The sequence below is a fragment of the Mizuhopecten yessoensis genome, unplaced genomic scaffold (assembly GCF_002113885.1).
Source record: "Mizuhopecten yessoensis strain PY_sf001 unplaced genomic scaffold, ASM211388v2 scaffold5185, whole genome shotgun sequence".
Taxonomy (NCBI): domain Eukaryota; kingdom Metazoa; phylum Mollusca; class Bivalvia; order Pectinida; family Pectinidae; genus Mizuhopecten; species Mizuhopecten yessoensis.
Window position 1 is genome coordinate 345,525 of NW_018405922.1, and position 20,964 is coordinate 366,488.

The window sequence follows — 20,964 nt, forward strand, 5'->3', positions numbered from 1 at the left end:
TATTTAACATGCATTGCGTTTCCAACAAAAGGGTGTGGTACCGCCGACACTTGACCTTGCTTGGATGACATAACGACACTGTATAAAGGTGAAACTTAGGCTTCGCTATTCTGACACTATATTTAACATGTATTGCGTTACCAACAAAAGGGTGTGGTACCTCTGACACTTGACCTGGCTTGGATGACCTAACGACACTGTATAAAAGTGAAATTCAAAGCTTTGTCACTCTTACGCTCTACCTTAATAGATGATTAACCGTTAAAATTGTCGTTTAGAAACTGACACTCATTCTAGGATCAAATGGAAGAGGATCAATTACATTTCCATTGAGTCGACACAACTGGGACACCCTGCAAAAACAAAACTCTTATAAAACAGTTTCAACTTATGGGCAATAAAGTCAATGAAAAATCGATGAATAAGTCGCTTATTTTTTTCCAGAACTTTTTCCAGAAGCCTAATTTTTTGTTCTGGTTATAACTCAATAAATAAATCTTATTTTGTCAATGATTTGGAAACATTTTGAAGAGACTTATAGCCAAATACTGTTTTCAATGTTTACATTTGACATTTTGATCGTTTGACATGATCTAAGCGAGTTACATGAAAGTTGGTTTGAACACAGATTCCATGATTGAGCATGAGAACGGTTTCATGAATACGGGCCCAGGTGTTATTCTTCATGTACCTATTCAATGGTCTTTGCTAATATTTCCTTTCTATATATTTTGCCTTAGTTCAAGTCGCTATTGCGTTTGAATTATGGGTCATGGATTCTGTGGTTTTCGCATGTTTTTTTTTTATTTTATGATTAATTATTCATTTCATATTGTATACAGACGTATTTAATAGTAGGTGTATACAGACGTATATAATAGTAATTATATACAAACGTATATAATAGTAGGTGTATACAGACGTATATAATAGTAATTATATTCAGACGTATATAATAGTAGGTGTATACAGACGTATATAATAGTAGGTGTATACAGACGTTTATACTAGTAATTGTAAACAGACGTATATAATAGTAATTATATACAGACGTATATAATAGTAATTATATACAGACGTATATAATAGTAATTATATACAGACGTATATAATAGTAATTGTAAACAGACGTATATACTAGTAATTGTAAACAGATGTATATAATAGTAATTGTAAACAGACTCATATACTAGTAATTGTAAACAGACGTATATAATAGTAATTATATACAGACTTATATGATAGTAATTGTAAACAGACGTATATAATAGTAATTATATACAGACTTATATAATAGTAGGTGTATACAGACGTATATAATAGTAATCGTGTACAGAGGTATATACTAGTAACAGGCGTCTATTACATTGTTATACATTGTATAGTATTTAGATGTCTTGTTCATTTGATATTGTATAAAGATGTCTATAACGTTCAATATTTGTATATAGGCATCTATTACATTTAATATTGTATATACATGCATGCCTACTCCACATAAAACTCAACGCAAATAAAAATTGAATAAGGCCATCATGAGATGACAATTTATTATAAATGACATCATGACACAAACTATAAAAATGATATTTACTGTCAATTAACATCCTTAGGTTGGGATTCGACAAGATTACGCCACGCCAACACATATATATATATATATATATATACCATAAAACAAAACAATATTAAACGGGTGGCATCTGAGGGTGGGTTTTTCATAAGACAAATTTGGTATACATTTCTAAAAAGATGCTGCCACAAAATGGCGCCGTTGAGTTTTTTCTTAAAGATGAGGAAAGAGGCCTTCAGTCAATCAGATTGTAGCGGGGGATGTTAGCCAACCAAATACCTCAAAACAACGTAGCAACCCTTTTTTACAATACCTGTCAAACGGTATAATAGAGGGTTTATGTGTCGCGACATAAAATCAGCTATGTATATATATAAATAACTTTTGTATACAGATGTCTCTAATATTTGATATTATATACAGATGTCTCTTATATTTGATATTGTATACAGATGTATATTACATGTGATATTGTATACTTGGTTTAGTTTGGTTTGGTTTAGTATTGTTTAACGTCTTATCAAAACAGATTTGGTCATTTAAAGAAGGTCTCTCTTGTGTGCAAGATACATGCGTGTGTGTTTTGAGAGGCTGCAGTATGTTCGTGTTTGTCTCCTTGTGATAGCGCGGAACTAATGCCGAATTATAGTGCTATCACACTGACACATACTTCCAAAGACATCCAGCAGGACACCCCACCCGGTCACATTATACTGACAACAGGCGAACCAGTCGTCCCACTCCTAAATTGCTGAGCGTTAAGCAGGAGCAGAAACTACAATTTTTACAGACTCTGGTATGTCTCGGCCAGAGGACAGAACCCAAAGCCTTTCTCACAGGGGCGAACGCTAAACTAAAGGCCAAAAATGAGGCATTGTCAAGGGAAACATTAGGAAGAAGAAACTTGTTTAGAGAGAAAAGATAAGATCCCAAATTGAGACGCCTCATACGATCATGCAATGAGGGCAACAGGTACAATTCTTACGCCCTACCTGCAGGGACATGCTATTATATACATATATTTATTATATTTGATACTGTATACAGTTGTCTATCATATGTGACACTGTATACAGTTGTCTATCTCATGTGACACTGTATACAGTTGTCTATCACATGTGACACTGTATACAGTTGCCTATCATATGTGGCACTGTATACAGTTGCCTATCATATGTGGCACTGTATACAGGTTTTTTTCACATTTGACACTGTATACAGTTGTCTATCACATATGTCTATTACACATGATACTATAAGCAGATGTCTATTACTTTTAATATTGTATTCAGATATATTTTATTTAATTAATAATGCATATAAACATTCATTACATTTGATTTTGTATACAGATGCCTATAATATGTGATATTGTATACAGAGGTCTATTACATTTGATATTGTATGTAGGTGTCTATTGTATTTAGTATTGTATACAGATGGTTCTTACAGTTGATATCTTATACAAATTTCTATTATATTTTACCTTGCATACAGACGTCTCCTGTGTCCTAAGCTTGATTGTTCAATGTGTTTTACGTGCATTCGTCGGTATGAACCGAGTCATTATTCATCCGTTCACCTTTATCTAAGTTATAATATTTATTAGATACAAACGTTATTGTTTAACTTCTTGGCCTATATACCTTCAAGTTTACAATCGTGAAATTAATTTGTCCGGGGATTCGTTCGTCTATTAGGTAGATAGTGGGGACATGAACTCATTTCATCAATCATATTATTAATCTGCCACCACAATCCGCTACATAATTAATACGAGATTTGGATGTACCCTATAATATTGACTACAAAAAAAAGGTTGAACCACTTTGTACAATGATATTTCGTTCTATTTTTGCGTTTATGATCCTGTTTAAGAGTGAATGCATGTTTCAATCTTATGTTTTCTCAGTGTAAATGATTTCTGTGGCACCCCAAGTACGGTACAACCTTTCAAAAGTTGGGAACCGGCACCGCTTCAATGTTCTTGTTTGATTTTAAAGTATGTGATATGAAAATAAAGCAACAGAATGTTGGTTTGTTACTTTTTGTATACCCAGAAAACTGGGACATTTGTTGGCACGTTTTAAAAAACAGTACTTACTGATTTGTCAAATGTAAAGATAAAAAGTTATTTAATGCCATAGCGCGGGCATAAATATATACATCAAAAAATCTTTCCTGGAAATCTCAAAAATAACGAGCAGCCGAATCAATACAACATGGTTATTTAAGGACGAGCCAGGTTTTGGTGGTGGAGGAACGCAGGAGTTCCCGGAGAAAAACGACCGACCTGGGGGCAGTATCTTGTGACTGCCCCACGTAGGCCTCGAATCCGCGACCTAGTGGTGGAGGGCTATAGTGGTAGCAGAATGTCAGACTAACCCCTAGCCACACCGCCCCCTCCCCTCCACATTGTCATAGTACACCTACAATGTAAATACTAAATTTGAGTGAAATTGAGCAATTTCTAAATTGCAACCAATCAGAAGTCTCTGTATGGTTGCTATGGTATTGAAACGTATGTGATTGAATTTGCAGTCCTCTTATTCCCCTGTATACCATATTTTATCAAAATCTAACAATATCTTAATTCCGACCAATCCGAAGCCTCCGTATGGTTGCAATGGCAATGACATATATCTGGTTGAATTCGCAGTCCCCTAATACCCATATTAACCTTCTTTTTTTTATCAAAATCGAACAATATATAAATGTCGACCAATCAGAAGAAGAAGAAACAGAGTAAAAACAATAAGTCCCCACTTCGTTTGGGGGACTTAATAATAAGAAACGGAGTAAAACCAAAAAGTCCCCCATTTCGGACTTAATAATAAGAAACGGAGTAAAAACAATAAGTCCCCCACTTCGTTTGGGGGACATAATAACTAAAGTACCGTGGAACGGGAATATTTAAGTTTTGAGATCTCATTGCTGTCCTTGTACCCTGTAGTTCACTATTGTGTTGATGGGCCGTTACATAGTAATACAATGCAAATTTAAAACAATAAAATATTGATGACGCCTCGTTTGCATGTATCTGGCAGTAGATTGATCAATATGATAATTTGATTGCCATATATGACATACAGAACCTTGTTTGAAAACATTCATCCAACGTTATGTAGCGGAGATGGGTACCTGTACGTAAATGATTAGCTTGGTGGCTATGTTTGTAATTGTTTGTTTATATTGTGAATTATTTGATATTGCAGTTTCTTGAGCATTATTGCTCTTTCTGATAAACGTCTACAAATTAATGTGTGCGTTGTACATCTCATAGTGTGATTCGCAGCAATATTTATTCAGCGGTTTGCCACATTATTTAGTTAGATCAATATTTTTCATATATGTTGAACCTTAAAATTGTAGGATTTTTAAAATGAATGAACCAAATGAACCTGTTTTAAATTCTGATTTTTTAGAACATGTACATTGAGATTATATTATGTAAACAGTTAAAACTGACTAAACACAACCGACATAAATAGATTAATCAATCAGACGTACAAATAAAGTTTCAAAAATTCCATTAAATACAACCTTAGTTCTATCTGGTTTTATATCAGGTGTGCATATATTTACTTTCTTTTGATGGATTGACGAAATATATTTATAAATAGTGTTAAACAACAAAAGATCTGGCGACTTGCTTGAATGGTTTGTTTTACCTTGTTTAACGTCCTTTTATGTTATTAACAACTAAAATTATTTCAGAACGTGTTTAAGCGATGTTCTGGTAGTAATATATGAGTACAAGTATAAAAAGAGATAGAAAAATGCACGGCAAGTCCGGACCTCGAACTCGGGGCGCTCTGAAATCTAGACAGACGCTCAAGCAATAGAGCTTTCTGGCCGCCGACGATGAACCCAGTGTAGTTCCGGTACATTCCTCCATCCCTTTTCTAAGTCTTCAAAACAATAGCGTCACACAGGTACAATATGTAAAAGTGCACAAGGACAGCAATGGGATCTGATAACTAAAGGATCCCTGTCCCACTGTATTGTATCTTTCCTATCTACAGAAAACTCCTATTAATTTCTGTTTTGGATAAAGCTTTAGCAAAGGTGGCCAGAACACTTTTTTGCCCAGGTAGCTCACTCGGCTAAAGTGAAGGTTCATCAACCTGGATTGATCAGGGTTCGAATACCGGGCTAGTCCCGCTGTTTTGTTTTACATTCAGATCACTGTTGTCGATATACTTTTTTTGTTATTTCATTTTTATAATTTTTCCTTAAATTCAAGGAATATATGGTTTTCCTGTCAGAAATTATTTTCCATTCATGCCAAAAAACCAGTTTCCAATGCTTAGTTTTTGACAGTTATACAAGGATCTATAAAGAATTAAAGGAATGCAAACATAATCGAACCATTATTAACGGTAAAATGTATCAGTAAAAACATGATGTAAACAATGGGGTCAGCCCAACCATTTGTACAATTTAAATTCCCACCACCTACGGATGCTTCCAGTCAAATTTACTTAAATTCCAATCAGAGGTTAAGAAGAAGTCGTTTAAGGGAATTTTTGACGGACGGACGACGGACGGACGACGGACGCCACGGTATGGCATAAGCTCGCTTTGATCCTTCGTACCCGGTGAGTTAAAAAATAAGATCGCATAAGGTGCGTGAGAAAAACACCCTTATACGTCTCGGGTAAAATCGACACGTATATTAGACGCAAAGAAAATCAACACTGCTGCACGATAAAGAAAGAATAGTATTCCTTTTAAACACAAGTTGATACATCAACATATAAAGTCATGTGAATTATCTGTACATTCAACCACTCGTTTGAACCTTGAAAATAAATCAGTCAACATATATAGTATCAATATGTAGAAATATACAGTGCAAATTGATTTATGCAAGTATTTGAATGCATGCAAACACGAATGACGTAATTCAATATTAGTTCAACTTGTTACCATATATTTCGATCTCGCATGCGTTGATTACAGGCAGGTCACGTGACATTCGTACAAACCGTCCGGTCAATGGCTGAATACAGTAAAACGTCTTCATCTCACCGACAAAACCAGTTCCCAAGGGGTAATACGAACACAAAACATAGGGTCCTCCTGATGTCTCTGCCACAGTAATGTTTAACCCAGTGTTGCGTTCACCTGCGAAATAGGCATATTCATCTTATGAAGAAATATCGACACGACGCAAGTTTTGAATTTTCAGGTGGAAATTTCGTATTTAGAACAAACAGCAACCAGAAAAAAGGCTAAATCATTACCAAACGTGTCATATTATGTAACTCCTAAGACATCATCACAATAAGCTGTTAAAATATAAAACTGCCTGTAAATGGCATCGCGCTTTTCATGTAGTTGATTAGGAAAACACAAATACCAGTTGAAAACCATACACTCAATTATGTTTACGAAAATGTTTAGAAGGAATATTTATAACAACTTGTGATGCGATTGATTTAAACGACTGGAGCACTAATAAGCTTTCAATATAATTATGTATACGCAATCGATTTCACAACGCTATCTTTTGTATCTGTACACATTTGTATCCGGCATTAATGAGCTACCTGCCATGTTCGGATAAATATTAAATCGGTAATAGTTACTGCGTTTCAGTCTCTATAATTATAACCTGATGTTCTGTCTACTGTATATTGTGTTGCGCATGTAGATATCGGCGCATAGAAGACCTGGTCAAATCCATAGAAATTTAAACAGAATATATTCATACTGAGAGCTAGTCTGTGCTAACAGAAAATCATGTTATGCTGCCGTAATATTGTCATGTGAACGTTTGATGTTATGAAGGGATTCGGCAGTCTATAGAGAGAGAAAGAACCAAGAAAAATCGAGAAAAGGACATATAGACAAAAGGATAAGTTGGCGATAACCTGTGTTGGCAAATAGAACGAGAGACATTATATCATGGTTTAATATAAGCAAAAGAAGAACATTACATGTATATCAATTAGTTATATTATAATTTGCATAAGTTGACGATAAGCAAGGTGGCAAATAAAACGAGGAGGGACATTACAGTATGTCGATGTTTAATATAAGCAAAAGAAGAACATTATATCAATTAGCAAGGTGGCAAATGAAGCGAGAGACGTTATATGGAGGTATCATTTAAGCAACAAAAGAACAGTATATCGATTTTATGAATTTTAGTTATTCATAACGATTCACGAAAGGTAAAAATGAAGGGTTTAAACAAAACGTTAGACCTGTGAAGTTACATATATCTGATACAGTTGCCTCTGATATAAGTGTTGAAGTGTTATGACGTTCAATTGATTGATATTTTCCATTGTTTTGGTCCCCAGTACCACCGATTAGTCCTAGACGGAGGAAACAACTGTATGTCGGAGGGAAACTCATGTTTGGCTTAAATAAATAATATCAAAATGTATAAGTGCATTCACCTATGTGTGTGTTACTCGGATCTTTCCAAAACAAAGTGGAAGACAGTAATGGAGGATTTTATAATCGAAGAAGTTTGCTATGAACTTAATGGCCACATTTATGTCTTTGGGGTAGTGACACAGTTCGAAATATACACACATTAGACATAATTTAGGTTTAGAAANAAGTGTTGTAGTGTTATGACGTTCAATTGATTGATATTTTCCATTGTTTTGGTCCCCAGTACCACCGATTAGTCATAGACGGAGGAAACAACTGTATGTCGAAGGGAAACTCATGTTTGGCTTAAATAAACAAAATCAAAATGTATAAGTGCATTCACCTATGTGTGTGTTACTCTGATCTTTCCAAAACAAAGTGGAAGACAGTAATGGAGGATTTTATAATCGAAGAAGTTTGCTATGAACTTAATGGCCACATTTATGTCTTTGGGGTAGTGACACAGTTCGAAATATACACACATTAGACATAATTTAGGTTTAGAAACTTTAAGATTGAATATTGCACTTCGACATTAGGTTTGACAATAAGAATTTCCAGCTTTTTGGCCCCTAGATTCACCGATGAGTCGTAGAAGCAGCTGTAAAATTTATTTTCGTCAGTATTTTTTATCAGATTTTAAAGATGCAATTATATGTGTGTGTCATATTCATTTTTATGTTAGTTACATATTAGATATAAGCAACAATAATAGGATGTTTTTTTCTGAATTCAAAGCACATTCATACTATGTTGAGGGAACATAAGGTGCATCACTGATCCAAACTCAATGTACTAGACACACAGTGACCTTTGTTACAACTTAATCCCCGCGTACATCGATAGTATGTTGTCTAGGATTAGAGACTAAGACTGTATTTAATCAAGCGATATAAGCTTGTCTACTAATCCTGAACTAATCCCTTCGTGAAATTAGTTCCGTCTCGTGTGAAAAGTTTTGATTTTTCTATATGAGGTNCCAAACTCAATGTACTAGACACACAGTGACCTTTGTTACAACTTAATACCCGCGTACATCGATAGTATGTTGTCTAGGATTAGAGACTAAGACTGTATTTAATCAAGCGATATAAGCTTGTCTACTATTCCTGAACTAATTCCTTCGTGAAATTAGTTCCGTCTCGTGTGAAACGTTTTGATTTTTCTATATGAGGTGTTCAGAGTATCTTCCCTACTTGTTTTTAAAATCTTCCTATACTTAGTCCAGATGTCGTTTTTATTATTTCTATACCGAACAAAAGTATGCATTTTATTTTCATAGAGCATCCCAAACATTGAAAGTGTGGCGTATTTGCTCAACGTCTATAAGTATTACAGTAATCAGGCGATGAGGAATATTAAATATATAGTAGCACATGGCTTTGCATGATTCGGACATCTAGTGAAAATATTTTTGCTTTCTGATTACTGACATAAAAAAAACGTTATTAACATAACTGTTACTTGTTCGGAATCGATATTCGCCTCGTTAGGCTCTATCTATAGAAGATCGATATACAACAAAAAGACGACATAATACAAAATCAACGGTAAGGTCGAGACCAACATCTGACACGAATATAAGGGGATGCGTACAATAGCGTTTATATACGGTAAAAATGATAGATTGTCCCCGTAACAATGAAAACCAATGTTACTTTGCTATGAAAACATTTCCCCCGAAAAACACTATAAATTNAACACTATACATTTTACAACTTGTATCAGGAAAGACATTTATACCTGATATAACTTTTATAAGACAATGAAAGAAATAATAAATAAATAAACAAGTGCGTTCTGAGTGTACCGATGTATCAGGGCCATGCAAGGATTCAAACTTCGGACCTCCATTCTTTTGACTGTGCTTTCAGAGACCGATATACCTAGTTAACGGTAGTACCTTAGCCGTCTTGTTCTAGCGTTATTTCGAAAATGAATTTAAAGGCAGACTACTCCAGATACAAAAACTGCAGTAGAATTCTCTACTGCTTTGTTTGCAGTGGGTCATGGATCCTTAAGTTATATAACGTTGTAGTTATTAAGTGTCAACCATCGATACTTCTTACAGTATATTTGACTTTATGCTTAATCAGCCTATCGCAAGCATTGCACTTAATGATTATATTATTCCGAAAGTGTTAGACGCTTGTAGTGATTTGTTGTGTGCCCTCTGTTTGAGAAACTACGACAAAAATGTATGACTAATTGTTTGTTTGGTTTTGGCTTAACGTCCTCGCAACAGCCAGTGTCATATGAGGACATTTGCCAAGAACAACACCACTTTAAGGGAAAATAGATAGAACAGAAGGATGACAGGAAAGATAGAAAATAAAAAATAATTCCATTTCTTTAAATGGGGGCAGCAGGTAAATTCAATATCCTCTCACGAGAAGACACAGAATAAAAACAAAGATTTTGTAGGGGACCATACATTAGTCGCCTACGACACACATGCAGTGGGATACGGCAGGTGTTTTCTTGGGTTGCTCAATATCCTCTAAACAGAAAGGTAGAAACTTCCCCCGATCATATAAATCATAGAAAGACACAAAATGGCATATGTAAAAATCAATAACCCATACAAAGAAACAGAAAAAAACCGACCAAGCAGAGGTACATGTAGAAAAATGTCAGATCAAACAAACCCTCTTTCAGACCTATTGCTATTTTTGACAAATTGCAACATGGTAATTTGAATAACAAATTCCAGAAGATACGAAATAAAGTGCATGGTACATATTTAATTTCAGATAGGTATATTTTGCATAACGTCCGAGTATTGCACATATACAGTATTACAAATGTCAAGAATGAGGCCTGAAGCTACGTTTTAGTTTGGCTTAATTTTGTTTAACGTCCTATTAACAGCTTAGGTCATTAAATGGCGTGCCTCCATGCGTATTGTGTATTCTTGCTTGCGTGTGTGTATGCAGGAGACAGGGTATGTTGGTGTGCTCAAGCTACGATACAGAACATGTTATTAACATTAAGAATGAGTGACCGGGAGGTATGACCGTTATGACTTGAAATGTTTCTTAATTTCCTTTGTGTTGATCTATATTTTCTCTGTGTTAGACACCTGCGTTATTTTCACAACTTGGAAAATGTCACAGGTGACGAGAATTCCACGGGTTTACATTACACCAAATATAACTATACCATTGGAAAGTGTGACCACTAACCATATATGTAATAATCACTCTGAAAAGTATGACCACAACACTATATACATTGTAGAACCATCACGTTATAGTGTGGTTTGGTTTGGTTTAGTAATGTTTAACGTCCTATCAACAGCTATGGTCATTTAAGGACGGCCTCACCTTTGTGCAAGGTGCATGCATGTATTGTATGCGTGTGTGTTTATGGAGGCTGCGATATGTTCGTGTCTGTCTCCTTGTGATAGCGCGGAACTGATGCCGACTTTATAGTGCTACCTCACTGAAACAAACTGCCGAAGACACCAAACAGGAGACCCCACCTGGTCACATTATACTGACAACGGGCGAACCAGTCGTCCGACTTCTAAATTGCTGAGCGTTAAGCAGGAGCAGAAACTACCATTTTACAGACTCTGGTATGTTTCGACCAGGGGGCAGAACTCAAAGCCTCCCTAACAGGGGCAAACGCTCAGCTAAAGGCAAAATATGAGGCATTGTCAAGGGAGACATTAGGAAGAAGAAAGTTGTTTAGAAAGAAGAGAAAAGATAAGATCCCAAATTTAGTCGCCTCTTACGATCATGCTATGGGGGAGCAGGTACAATTCTTACGCCCTACCTGCAGGGACCCACGTTATAGAATTCAATCAATACAACAAATATATCAATTACATTGGAAGGTGTGACTTTTAACAGTTAACCATCACAAGACTGATATGTGCCATTTCGTTACTTTTTGGCAATAAAATGACGTTGTTCATCGATTTTTCGTTCCGATAATAATTGTCTTTTCGCAGCGAAATAACGAAACAACTAAACAATTTGCGGGGATTAACGAAAATGAAGCTGTTAAGCCACATGACATAGTTTGCCCCGCTATTTAATTTACATCATTTCGGGTCGACAAGATGAAAACACATCGTTATTTCGATGACAAATAATGACACAACGAAATTGGACATATCAGCAACCATACAATTGCTACCACTCACCACAACATTCGTTACGACTAAGAAACGACAATGATGTAATCTTATGCCGGGACAGCAAATCTACTTCCCAGAACGGTGTATCATCCCCTCTTCCGCCAACTTCTGTGTGAGAACAAGAACGAAGAGACTCTGGAGCATTCTGGATAGGGTAGCGTCGCGAGTCCACCGCGTACTGAGGACCAAAGGCGGCGTTGTCAAGGCTCGACGATTGGGTGGTAGGTTTCCCGGCTGCTAAGTTACCAACTGGCCCTGTGGAATAAATAAAATGATTCTCTTGACATATTTAATCATGTATATTAATTTTTTTACGTATATACTCGTTTGCTTGTTGAATTAACGTATATACTCGTTTGCTTGTTGAATTGTGTCTGGTAAAATGTTAGTAAGAACAAAGTGATTGATTTTTGAAGGTTATGAAATTATTATCTGAATGTAACTTCAAAATGGATCTGGATTAGCCAAATGTGATAGTGACGTCATATGAACTGAAATTTTGCAAATATTAAGGACCCGACAAAGTCAAATATAATACCCTGTCTCAGTATAACGACAACATATGTATACCTACCACATTGTTATTGAGAACAGAAAGCAATCACCAAATCAATAAAAAAATTGGGCTGATAAAATAAAATAAGGTTTTGTTTTCAATATGATATGCTATCGACAGGAATGTCCACCTGTGTCCACTTTGTAGAAGACTTTCCAGAAACCGGGATGGTCCGACGAGTGAACTTATGAGAACGACGTCAAACTTATAAACAATGTAATATTATTAATACGTGCAAAAGTGTTTAAATCCAAATAGGTAATTGTACAATTGTGTGATCGCACGTACCAAGATTACCATGGCACATCGTTCAAACATATGCCCCACACAAATCGCCCAGCCTTGTGTACATAGTGCGCAAAACTGGGCGATTGAACGCATGATCACCCAATATGCATTGAAACGCGCACTTATATGCGATATATATTTACAGCGGTTCATCGATGTAAACAAAGAAAATGAAGGTCGATTGAAATAATTAAACAGGTACATTGTATACGTATATTTTGCACTGTTCCTTAACCTCAGTTCACGTTTCACAATACAACGGATTGTATTGTCATGTACCTTTGAAGTACACGTACTTATACCGAGTTGCCGACTGGAGTTCATTAGTGATTGGACCAATTAATGCACATCTAGACCTAATTACCTTGGCATAGTTACCTGTGTTAATTGTGTCTGGTACCCTTTGTATTGCAATTTCCTTCGCAGTTGACTATTGATATACAAATATGTACCCGTTACCTGGTAATTTACAGGTTACCGGTAATAGGCGAGACCGCTTTATTAACATGTTATGTTCGAGCACAGTACGAATATGTAAATGACAGTTTATCTGCACATTTGTCGATTAAAAACGTTTCAAAACAAATTTGGCTCTTGATATTGCAACATACCTTAACAGCGTAAGATATACGTTTAAATGTATCATCATATTCACTTACATTCTTAAATATATATCAACCATGATACTTGTTAATCGTTGAGTTCTGGGACGTTCTACTGACAGGAAAACTCACACAAAAAGCAAACACGTGTTACAGGCAAGACTAGCAGGTAACCATCTTTATTACACCCGAGTATTATGGGATAGAGGTATCATGACATTACAGAATCGGTGTATACAAAATACAGATTAGTAGTATATTTATACAAAACGCATAACTATCATCAACAATACGTATCGAACATATGTGCGATAACTATAGCACAGTGTAACGTAAGCTATACCGGACAGTTTTTCATCGTGCGCATAAGTGCATACACAGTGCATACACCGCTCATCGTGTAACGCCGTTCGATATTACAACTGTAGTACAAAGTCAAATAAGTTTAGTTTAGTTTGGTTTAAATTTGTTCAATGTCCTATTACATTGATTCAATGTGGCTAATTGCCGTGACAGCTCCTGGATTTGGTTTGATTATAGATTGTTAAACGTCCTTTTAAAAGTTAAGGGTCATTTAAAGACGTTTCTTCATGTATTTTGTGGAAGCGTGCATGTGTGAATGCATGCCGACGACAGGGTATGTTGGTGTATTTGCCTCCTTGTGAAAGCGCAGATCTGATGCCGACTCTATAGTGCTATCTCACTGAAATATCATGCCAAAGGCACCCAACACAGCATTCCGCCCGGTCACATTATATTGACAACGGGTGAACCAGGTGTAGCCATTCCCCTTTATGCTGAACGTTCCAAAGTCTTATAGTATCAAGGTTTGGAAATATGTCAAATTATGGAAGTTGTACTTAATACACAGAAAGTGTGCATATTAATTAACCAATCAATGGACAGAAGGGAAAAAAAATATAGACACACTAAAGTATATATCGGTTCATAATATAGGCATTTATATTGACAACGCAATGTATATACATAATTAAAAGCTCATGAAACATATTACTAATTTCATAAGCATCTTATTTAATATTACTCAAGTAAATTTTACTCCCAATGCCATCCTTCTTCACATGGATTCTCACAAAAAAAAGACTATTATAATACAGTGGCATTGTGATATAATGTTATAGGCGCACTCGCACGAGTGTTTTGGTATTATTTAACGGCCCATCGACAATTTTTGGTTTGGTTTGGTTTAGTAATGTTTAACGTCCTATTAACAGCTATTGTCATTTAAGCAAGGCCTCCCCTGTGTGCAAGATGCATGCGTGTAGTGTATGCGTGTGTGTTTTGGGAAGCTGCGATATGTTCGTGTTTTTCTCCTTGTAATAGCGCGGAATTGATGCCGACCTTATAGACAATGTGAGTCATTTAGGGCCAACAATACTGTAAAAAGTAACATTCACGAAAATAAACACATCAAACCAAAACTTAATAGCGAAGCATATGGAAATGATTAAAGAAATACATCAATATCGAACAAATTGCCTGCACAATATATCATATTGGATTGTAAAGATCAATAGAGTCACGTATTTTTTTGAAATCAGCGCATATAATCATAAAATGTTTGACTGTAAATAGTTGATCGCTTGCATGAAAATAAGGACTGTCTTCCTTACGCAAAATGTAGCCATGTGTGTTCGTTTTTGTGCTATGATCGGTCAAAGGTACCAATTTAACACAACATGTGATTTTAGGTGATTTTTTGGGTTTTGACCATTTGCAGAACAAAATCATACAATTTCTTCCTAGTGTGTTATTAGATATGTATGAATGTTTGTAGAATTGATAAAAATATTATTTTCTTTTAAATTATGGAAGTAAAATTTCTTAATCTTATTCTTTTAACTTAGAAAGCCGATTTTAGTTACTCCTACCCCCAATTTTTTAATGAAAATTTACTCACGTTTTTACCATGTTTTGCAGTTTAAACGCTTGATATAAAAAGTTCTGCTATTAAACTTTTTTTAATATTTAATGAATTAAAAGAAAATGTGTTTCTCTTTTTCAGGGTCAAAAATTAAAAGTGCTTCAGTTACACTAGATATGCACACAAAAAATCAATAATGTATAATTTTCCAGTTTGTTGCATATTATTTTTTATCATATTAAACATTATAAAGTTGAACAGCAAAATTGAACCTGCTACAATTAAAAATTGGCAAAACAATGACAATTTAAGTGATCAATCTAGAGTCAAAAAAGGTGAAATTTTGGCCTTTTTTGAATCGCAAGGAATACACATTAATACACATTTTCAAAAAGGACGCCGAATTGGTAATAGTTTTAAATTCTTGTAAAAAAAGGTCTACAAACAACAGGCATTTAGTTTTTTGACATATTTTTCAGATGCGTGTTTGCTAATAAACATGCTCATAATTTGTTTAATATTACAAAAACCCGTTACACCAGATCAAAACGAGACAGATAGTGACAGAGAGTCAGAACAAATTATTGTTTTGTTAATTTTATTATTTTCAATTTCATTAAAGGCCAGACCTATGCGAAAAGCACCTAAAACGGACGGATGAACTGGGCCGAGCATCTGCTAATATGACTTGCGGGCTGACCCATATATAATGAAACCATAATCAAGCTTTGAACGAACAAATAAGCGATATAGACACAGCAGCACATCACGGTCAGCTCTCCAATATGTAAGGGATAGTACGTTGAGAAAAGTTAAAGCTTTATTTTTTAAATATTTGTTATGAGGCAAAAAGGATAATTTTGAGTCGAAAATAAGTCCACGAAAATTTCTTTGTCGAACAACTGGAATAATAGTTCCGTCTAGAGTTAAACAGGGATCATTGTGTAACTTTCGGAGTTTTTGATCTTGAGAATGTAAAGCCATTTTCACTTGCCAATGTCTGAAGTTTGTTTAGACACAGCTGCAGTTGTCTCGCTATAGTCCAATCTGAATAAATACAGCTGTTCATTATCACGTACCGCATGAACCGTAGCCGTAGGTATTTTTTTTATTAACATCTGATTTTAATGAGATTGGCTATAGTCGTGAGTGTCTTGTGTCTTTCAACATACATGTCAGCATCCGAAAATAACATCCGGTTTCGGTTCTAATTTGTTTTATTTTTATATTTGCAGCAAATAGACTTTGTAAGCAGTGAAACTCAATCGGGTTAAACATGACGATAATTAATCGATGATAATAAACCATCTCAACTGATTTTCGATATCAACATTTTTTTTTAAATGTGCTGCTAGGGATTATTTGATGTAATGCCATGAAGTGATTACATTGACAGATACTGTAAAATCAGATGTTTTCTTGGGCCCAAAACTTCATGGTTTCCCGACAAAACACCAGTACGTGGGTACAAGAGTTCGTGGATTACGAGTACCCACTCAAACGGAGAATTGCTTTATATCAAACTTACTTCGTGGACCTTTGCATTTCTGAATGTCGATTACCCAGAGAAATTTAAAAAAAACACGAAAATTGGTGATTTCACAGTAATCTATCTGTTCCTTATTATAAGTCATGACCTGATGGGACTTTATTCTGACACGGTTGAGATTATTTTCAAGAATTAGCAATATGTCAAAGTTACAAACCTGAACAAAATAAAATATTAACTGGGCAACTGTACGCTTTTTAAAATACATGTAATAATTGATAATCTATATATCTTCTGTTTATCTGTGTATTACTGATGAGTTATATTTAGAAAAAAATACCTTATTTTTCTGTACATATATACTTTGTTTGGCTTCTTGCAATAGTCATCAACAAAATGACCCATGAAATAAGTCCTCCTTAGTAATATATGGATGCAAAATATTTCCTGTTACGCATATTCTATTGAGCTATCGAGGAACCGTTTTGTGTTAGTGAACTATTTTGGATTCTCTTAATCTTTAATCACTTTACCTGCTATTTCATAGTACTTAATTCCGATGCTAACAGTTGTTGAAACCTCGTCGTGTAGTTTTCGTACATATCCATAACACAACCCATTGCCGTAGAAGATTGACGCACAGTCTGCAGCAATGTGGCATTCATTGATACAGCTCACAAGATTCCTTGTTCTGATCCATAGGATGTTCGATACAGGTAAAACGTCACTGTATCTGTCCTCAATTCTGTAGTAATCACATCGGACATCTAAAATGCGGATAAAACAGTCGGTTATAAGCACTGTTGTGAAGTGAACTGTGATGGATATCAAATAAATGATAAGGCTGCATTAATAAAAGGAAACGTTTTCTACACTCAGGAATCACATCAGCGAACAAACATATGAAGCAAATAACGTGACAAAATGAAGGTAATAGTGTATACGTGCAGGCTAAGTGTAACACGTATCTTCAACTGTAATGAAAAGCACAACTAAATTAAACAAATTTCCAAAAGGAAATAGTCGAACGGTTGCACGAAAGAAAAAGGTATTTATTACAGCCATTATTTGCGATTTCGTATAACGTTTATGTGGAGAAAACATAAACCTAGTTGAACACTAATAATGGACAAGGCAGATATATTTGCAGTACGAGGTTTTTCACAGTGTTGTACAAGCATGGTCCTTATATAATATATCTCCAATTATATATGTTTTGTACCAATACGAAGTGTTGTTACATTGTAGATGTGGTACAATACTAATCCCTGCTCTATTGATCACAACCCACGACAAAGCTAAATATTTGGCCTTCATCAGTAGGACAGAGACTCGCCAGTGTAATAAACCGAGGTTTCCGTGGCCTTGTAGACGGAACTTCCCTTGGAAACTGCAACAACCCCCATGTATGAAGTAGATCTCTCTTTAGTTATATAAAACCCTAACAAAAACACATATTTGTGTCCAAAATGGCCGCAGCAGCATATGATAGCCTTATAAACATAGGTCAAAGTTCAGTCAGTGTTGAATAAGTTTCATATCATAGTCAATAAAAACAGAAATAATACGGTTATACTGAATATGATATACATAGCTTAAATAAGTGGAAATTTAGTTAGATGTTTGGTCCAAAAAAAAACACATTTATTGTTAAGTATTACAGAAAATCGATATTTGAAACATTGGTATATCGCCGTCAAACGAGTGAGATATATATCATATTCAACGGGAAAACCATTGAATTTTCTTTTTATTACCTTCTTGAAAGTAACATGAGGCAGGTATAGCTGCGTCAGAAAATTGCCAATGACAACAGGTCTGATCGCCATTTTGAACCAGTAGCTCAACGTTATTCTGTTTGCTGCTAGTTTCTCGCAAGACGTTTAAACAAAGTTCATACAAATGGTGTAGTCATATTAATACAAAAATGTATGTTGCGAACGTGCACCAAAAAACAACCACTTATTCTGCTTCCGCTTCATCTTAATTTGAAAATAAAAATCTAAGCAGTTACGAGAAAGTACCGTTTTAATTAGACAATAGTACGTGATATCTTTACTTGTGATTATATAACATTTTTGCTAACTTCACTGCAGAGAAGATACACTTTTTTATACAGATAATTCCTCATATTTCACTGGTGAATCATGTTATAGATAGTTGCATAGAATATGAAGATGCAACTTAGTTTGATCGGTAAAATGTAATATACTTACCTAAGCTCGTAGAACCATGGACCATGAGTAGTAAAAGTATCCCAATGTACATGGTCATTACAGTGAATATGTTGATAACACAGCTGTTCTGGACCGGCAACGAAATGTGTTGATACTAGCCAATATGTCATATGGAAGAAATTCGCCGTGTATACACTAGCATAACACTATAACGCTATATATAATGCATGTGGCCTGCTTCCATTGATGTCACTTTTTCAGTGCAACGTGTAGAGACGATCGTTATAGGGTATTGTATTGATGTGAATTCAGCCGCCAATATCTTGTTTACACATTATGTGGAACGCTATTTTGAAGCATTCGTAGATCATTGAACCTTTTAAAAACATATTTTATCGAATACGTTTCTTCAACGTAATGAACAAATTTAAGATTATATACCGGTTAATGAATGAGCAGAGAAAACCCCACAAAAGGTGTGTGAATTTTACTATTCCGTTGGAAAGATATGTTGATAAAATGTAATGATGATTTTAAAAGCTAGTAAGACTTTAAACATACTACGATACTATTTATTGTTAATTATGCATCAACAATATCGATATATATATATTACAGTAAAACGACGACAGGTTTTTCATATATTTAACTCCTGAAACAACATACACTAATGCACATTTGTATATGATACATCATGTTTCATAGATTTAATATATGACAAAGATATAAGGATTATAAACAACGTTTAATCGCTTGATTTTTAGTTGCTAAACCAAACCGTTATCTAAACTTCTCTTGAACTAAAAACCGCATACAGTTGTATTGTGACACTGTTTATTTGAGATATGAAATGCAGGTCAACCTCATTTTAAATAATTCAAATTATATTTAGATTAGTTTTGAACAAAGGTTCCTCCAAAATGTCTTTTCTATCAAAACATGTGACTTTTCGACTCTTAACCATACCTCATAAAAAAAACTGATGGAGCTGTTTTCTTATCGTAAGAGCTTTCTTCAGAATAGCGGAAAATGACATAAATAAATTGCTGAAAAATTACATTTGTATTTGATGAATACTAGGTTAAACTAGGATAAGCTGATATACTGAGGATGAAGTTGCTAGAATAACGGAGTTCCTTGATGACAAGAACTTTATTGTGTTCGATAGCAATGTTGTATCATTTCATATACACCTTGATGTTTTGTTAATATGTTTACCTAACTGCACTTGCAGATGTGAATGTTGATGAAGTATCATTTCTGGTATCATTTTTGTGGACAAAATAATATCAAAACGTTCGTTCGATGTAAACGGTCTTCACCACGACTTGTTGTAAGCGTGTCTGTCAGCAGTCGACATCTATCAGAGAAGTCATGATATTCGGAATAGGATATCAAATACCGAATCAACTGCGATGTGAAAACACCGTGTGTAGGGATGTTACTTTCATGAAAGTGTGAATTCACCATCGGTAGTCGATATAAACATGTTTCAGTGGTATGCACAAAAATGTAAATTTCATAGTAAATAGTAAATTAAATAATGTTCCTGTATTTCGTATCATTGTAAACAACTATACAAACATTTTCTTGTTCTTATTAGCTTGAGTTAAGTTATCGACCGCAATCAGCAAGGTAGTGCACAGGGATTATTTAAGTAGTGAAGAGGAGTAAATCAAAAGTATTGTCTTCATGCGTGCGCAACAAACCTACTAATTACAACTTCGATTTGCCCCCAACTTTAACTACGTGGATATAGCTAGTAAATATCATCTCTGTATGAGCCAAAAAAAATATATAGACGAAATGCGTCTTAAGGCGTGGCTTACAACATGTATATAGCTAAAATATCGG

The 20,964-nt window shown here is 35.0% G+C and overlaps 1 protein-coding gene across 1 annotated transcript; it reads right to left on the bottom strand.

Annotated features, from left to right (window-relative positions):
- Positions 1 to 6,488: 6,488 nt before the first annotated feature.
- LOC110450355 (fucolectin-1-like) lies at positions 6,489 to 19,174 on the bottom strand. Its single transcript, XM_021497833.1, has 4 exons — positions 19,150 to 19,174; positions 17,467 to 17,700; positions 12,120 to 12,368; positions 6,489 to 6,703 (listed from the first exon to the last, which is right to left on the bottom strand). The coding sequence occupies exons 1-4, from the start codon at positions 19,172 to 19,174 to the stop codon at positions 6,489 to 6,491; spliced, it is 723 nt and encodes a 240-aa protein (XP_021353508.1).
- Between the last annotated feature and the right edge of the window lie 1,790 nt (positions 19,175 to 20,964).

Coding starts and splice junctions, on each gene's coding strand:
- LOC110450355 (XM_021497833.1), bottom strand. CDS start 19,174: ATGGTCCATGGTTCTACGAGCTTAG. Junction 17,701..19,149: donor CCATGGTTCTACGAGCTTAG/GTAAGTATATTA, acceptor TCCGCATTTTAG/ATGTCCGATGTGATTACTAC. Junction 6,704..12,119: donor TAGTCGTAACGAATGTTGTG/GTGAGTGGTAGC, acceptor CCTATTTCGCAG/GTGAACGCAACACTGGGTTA.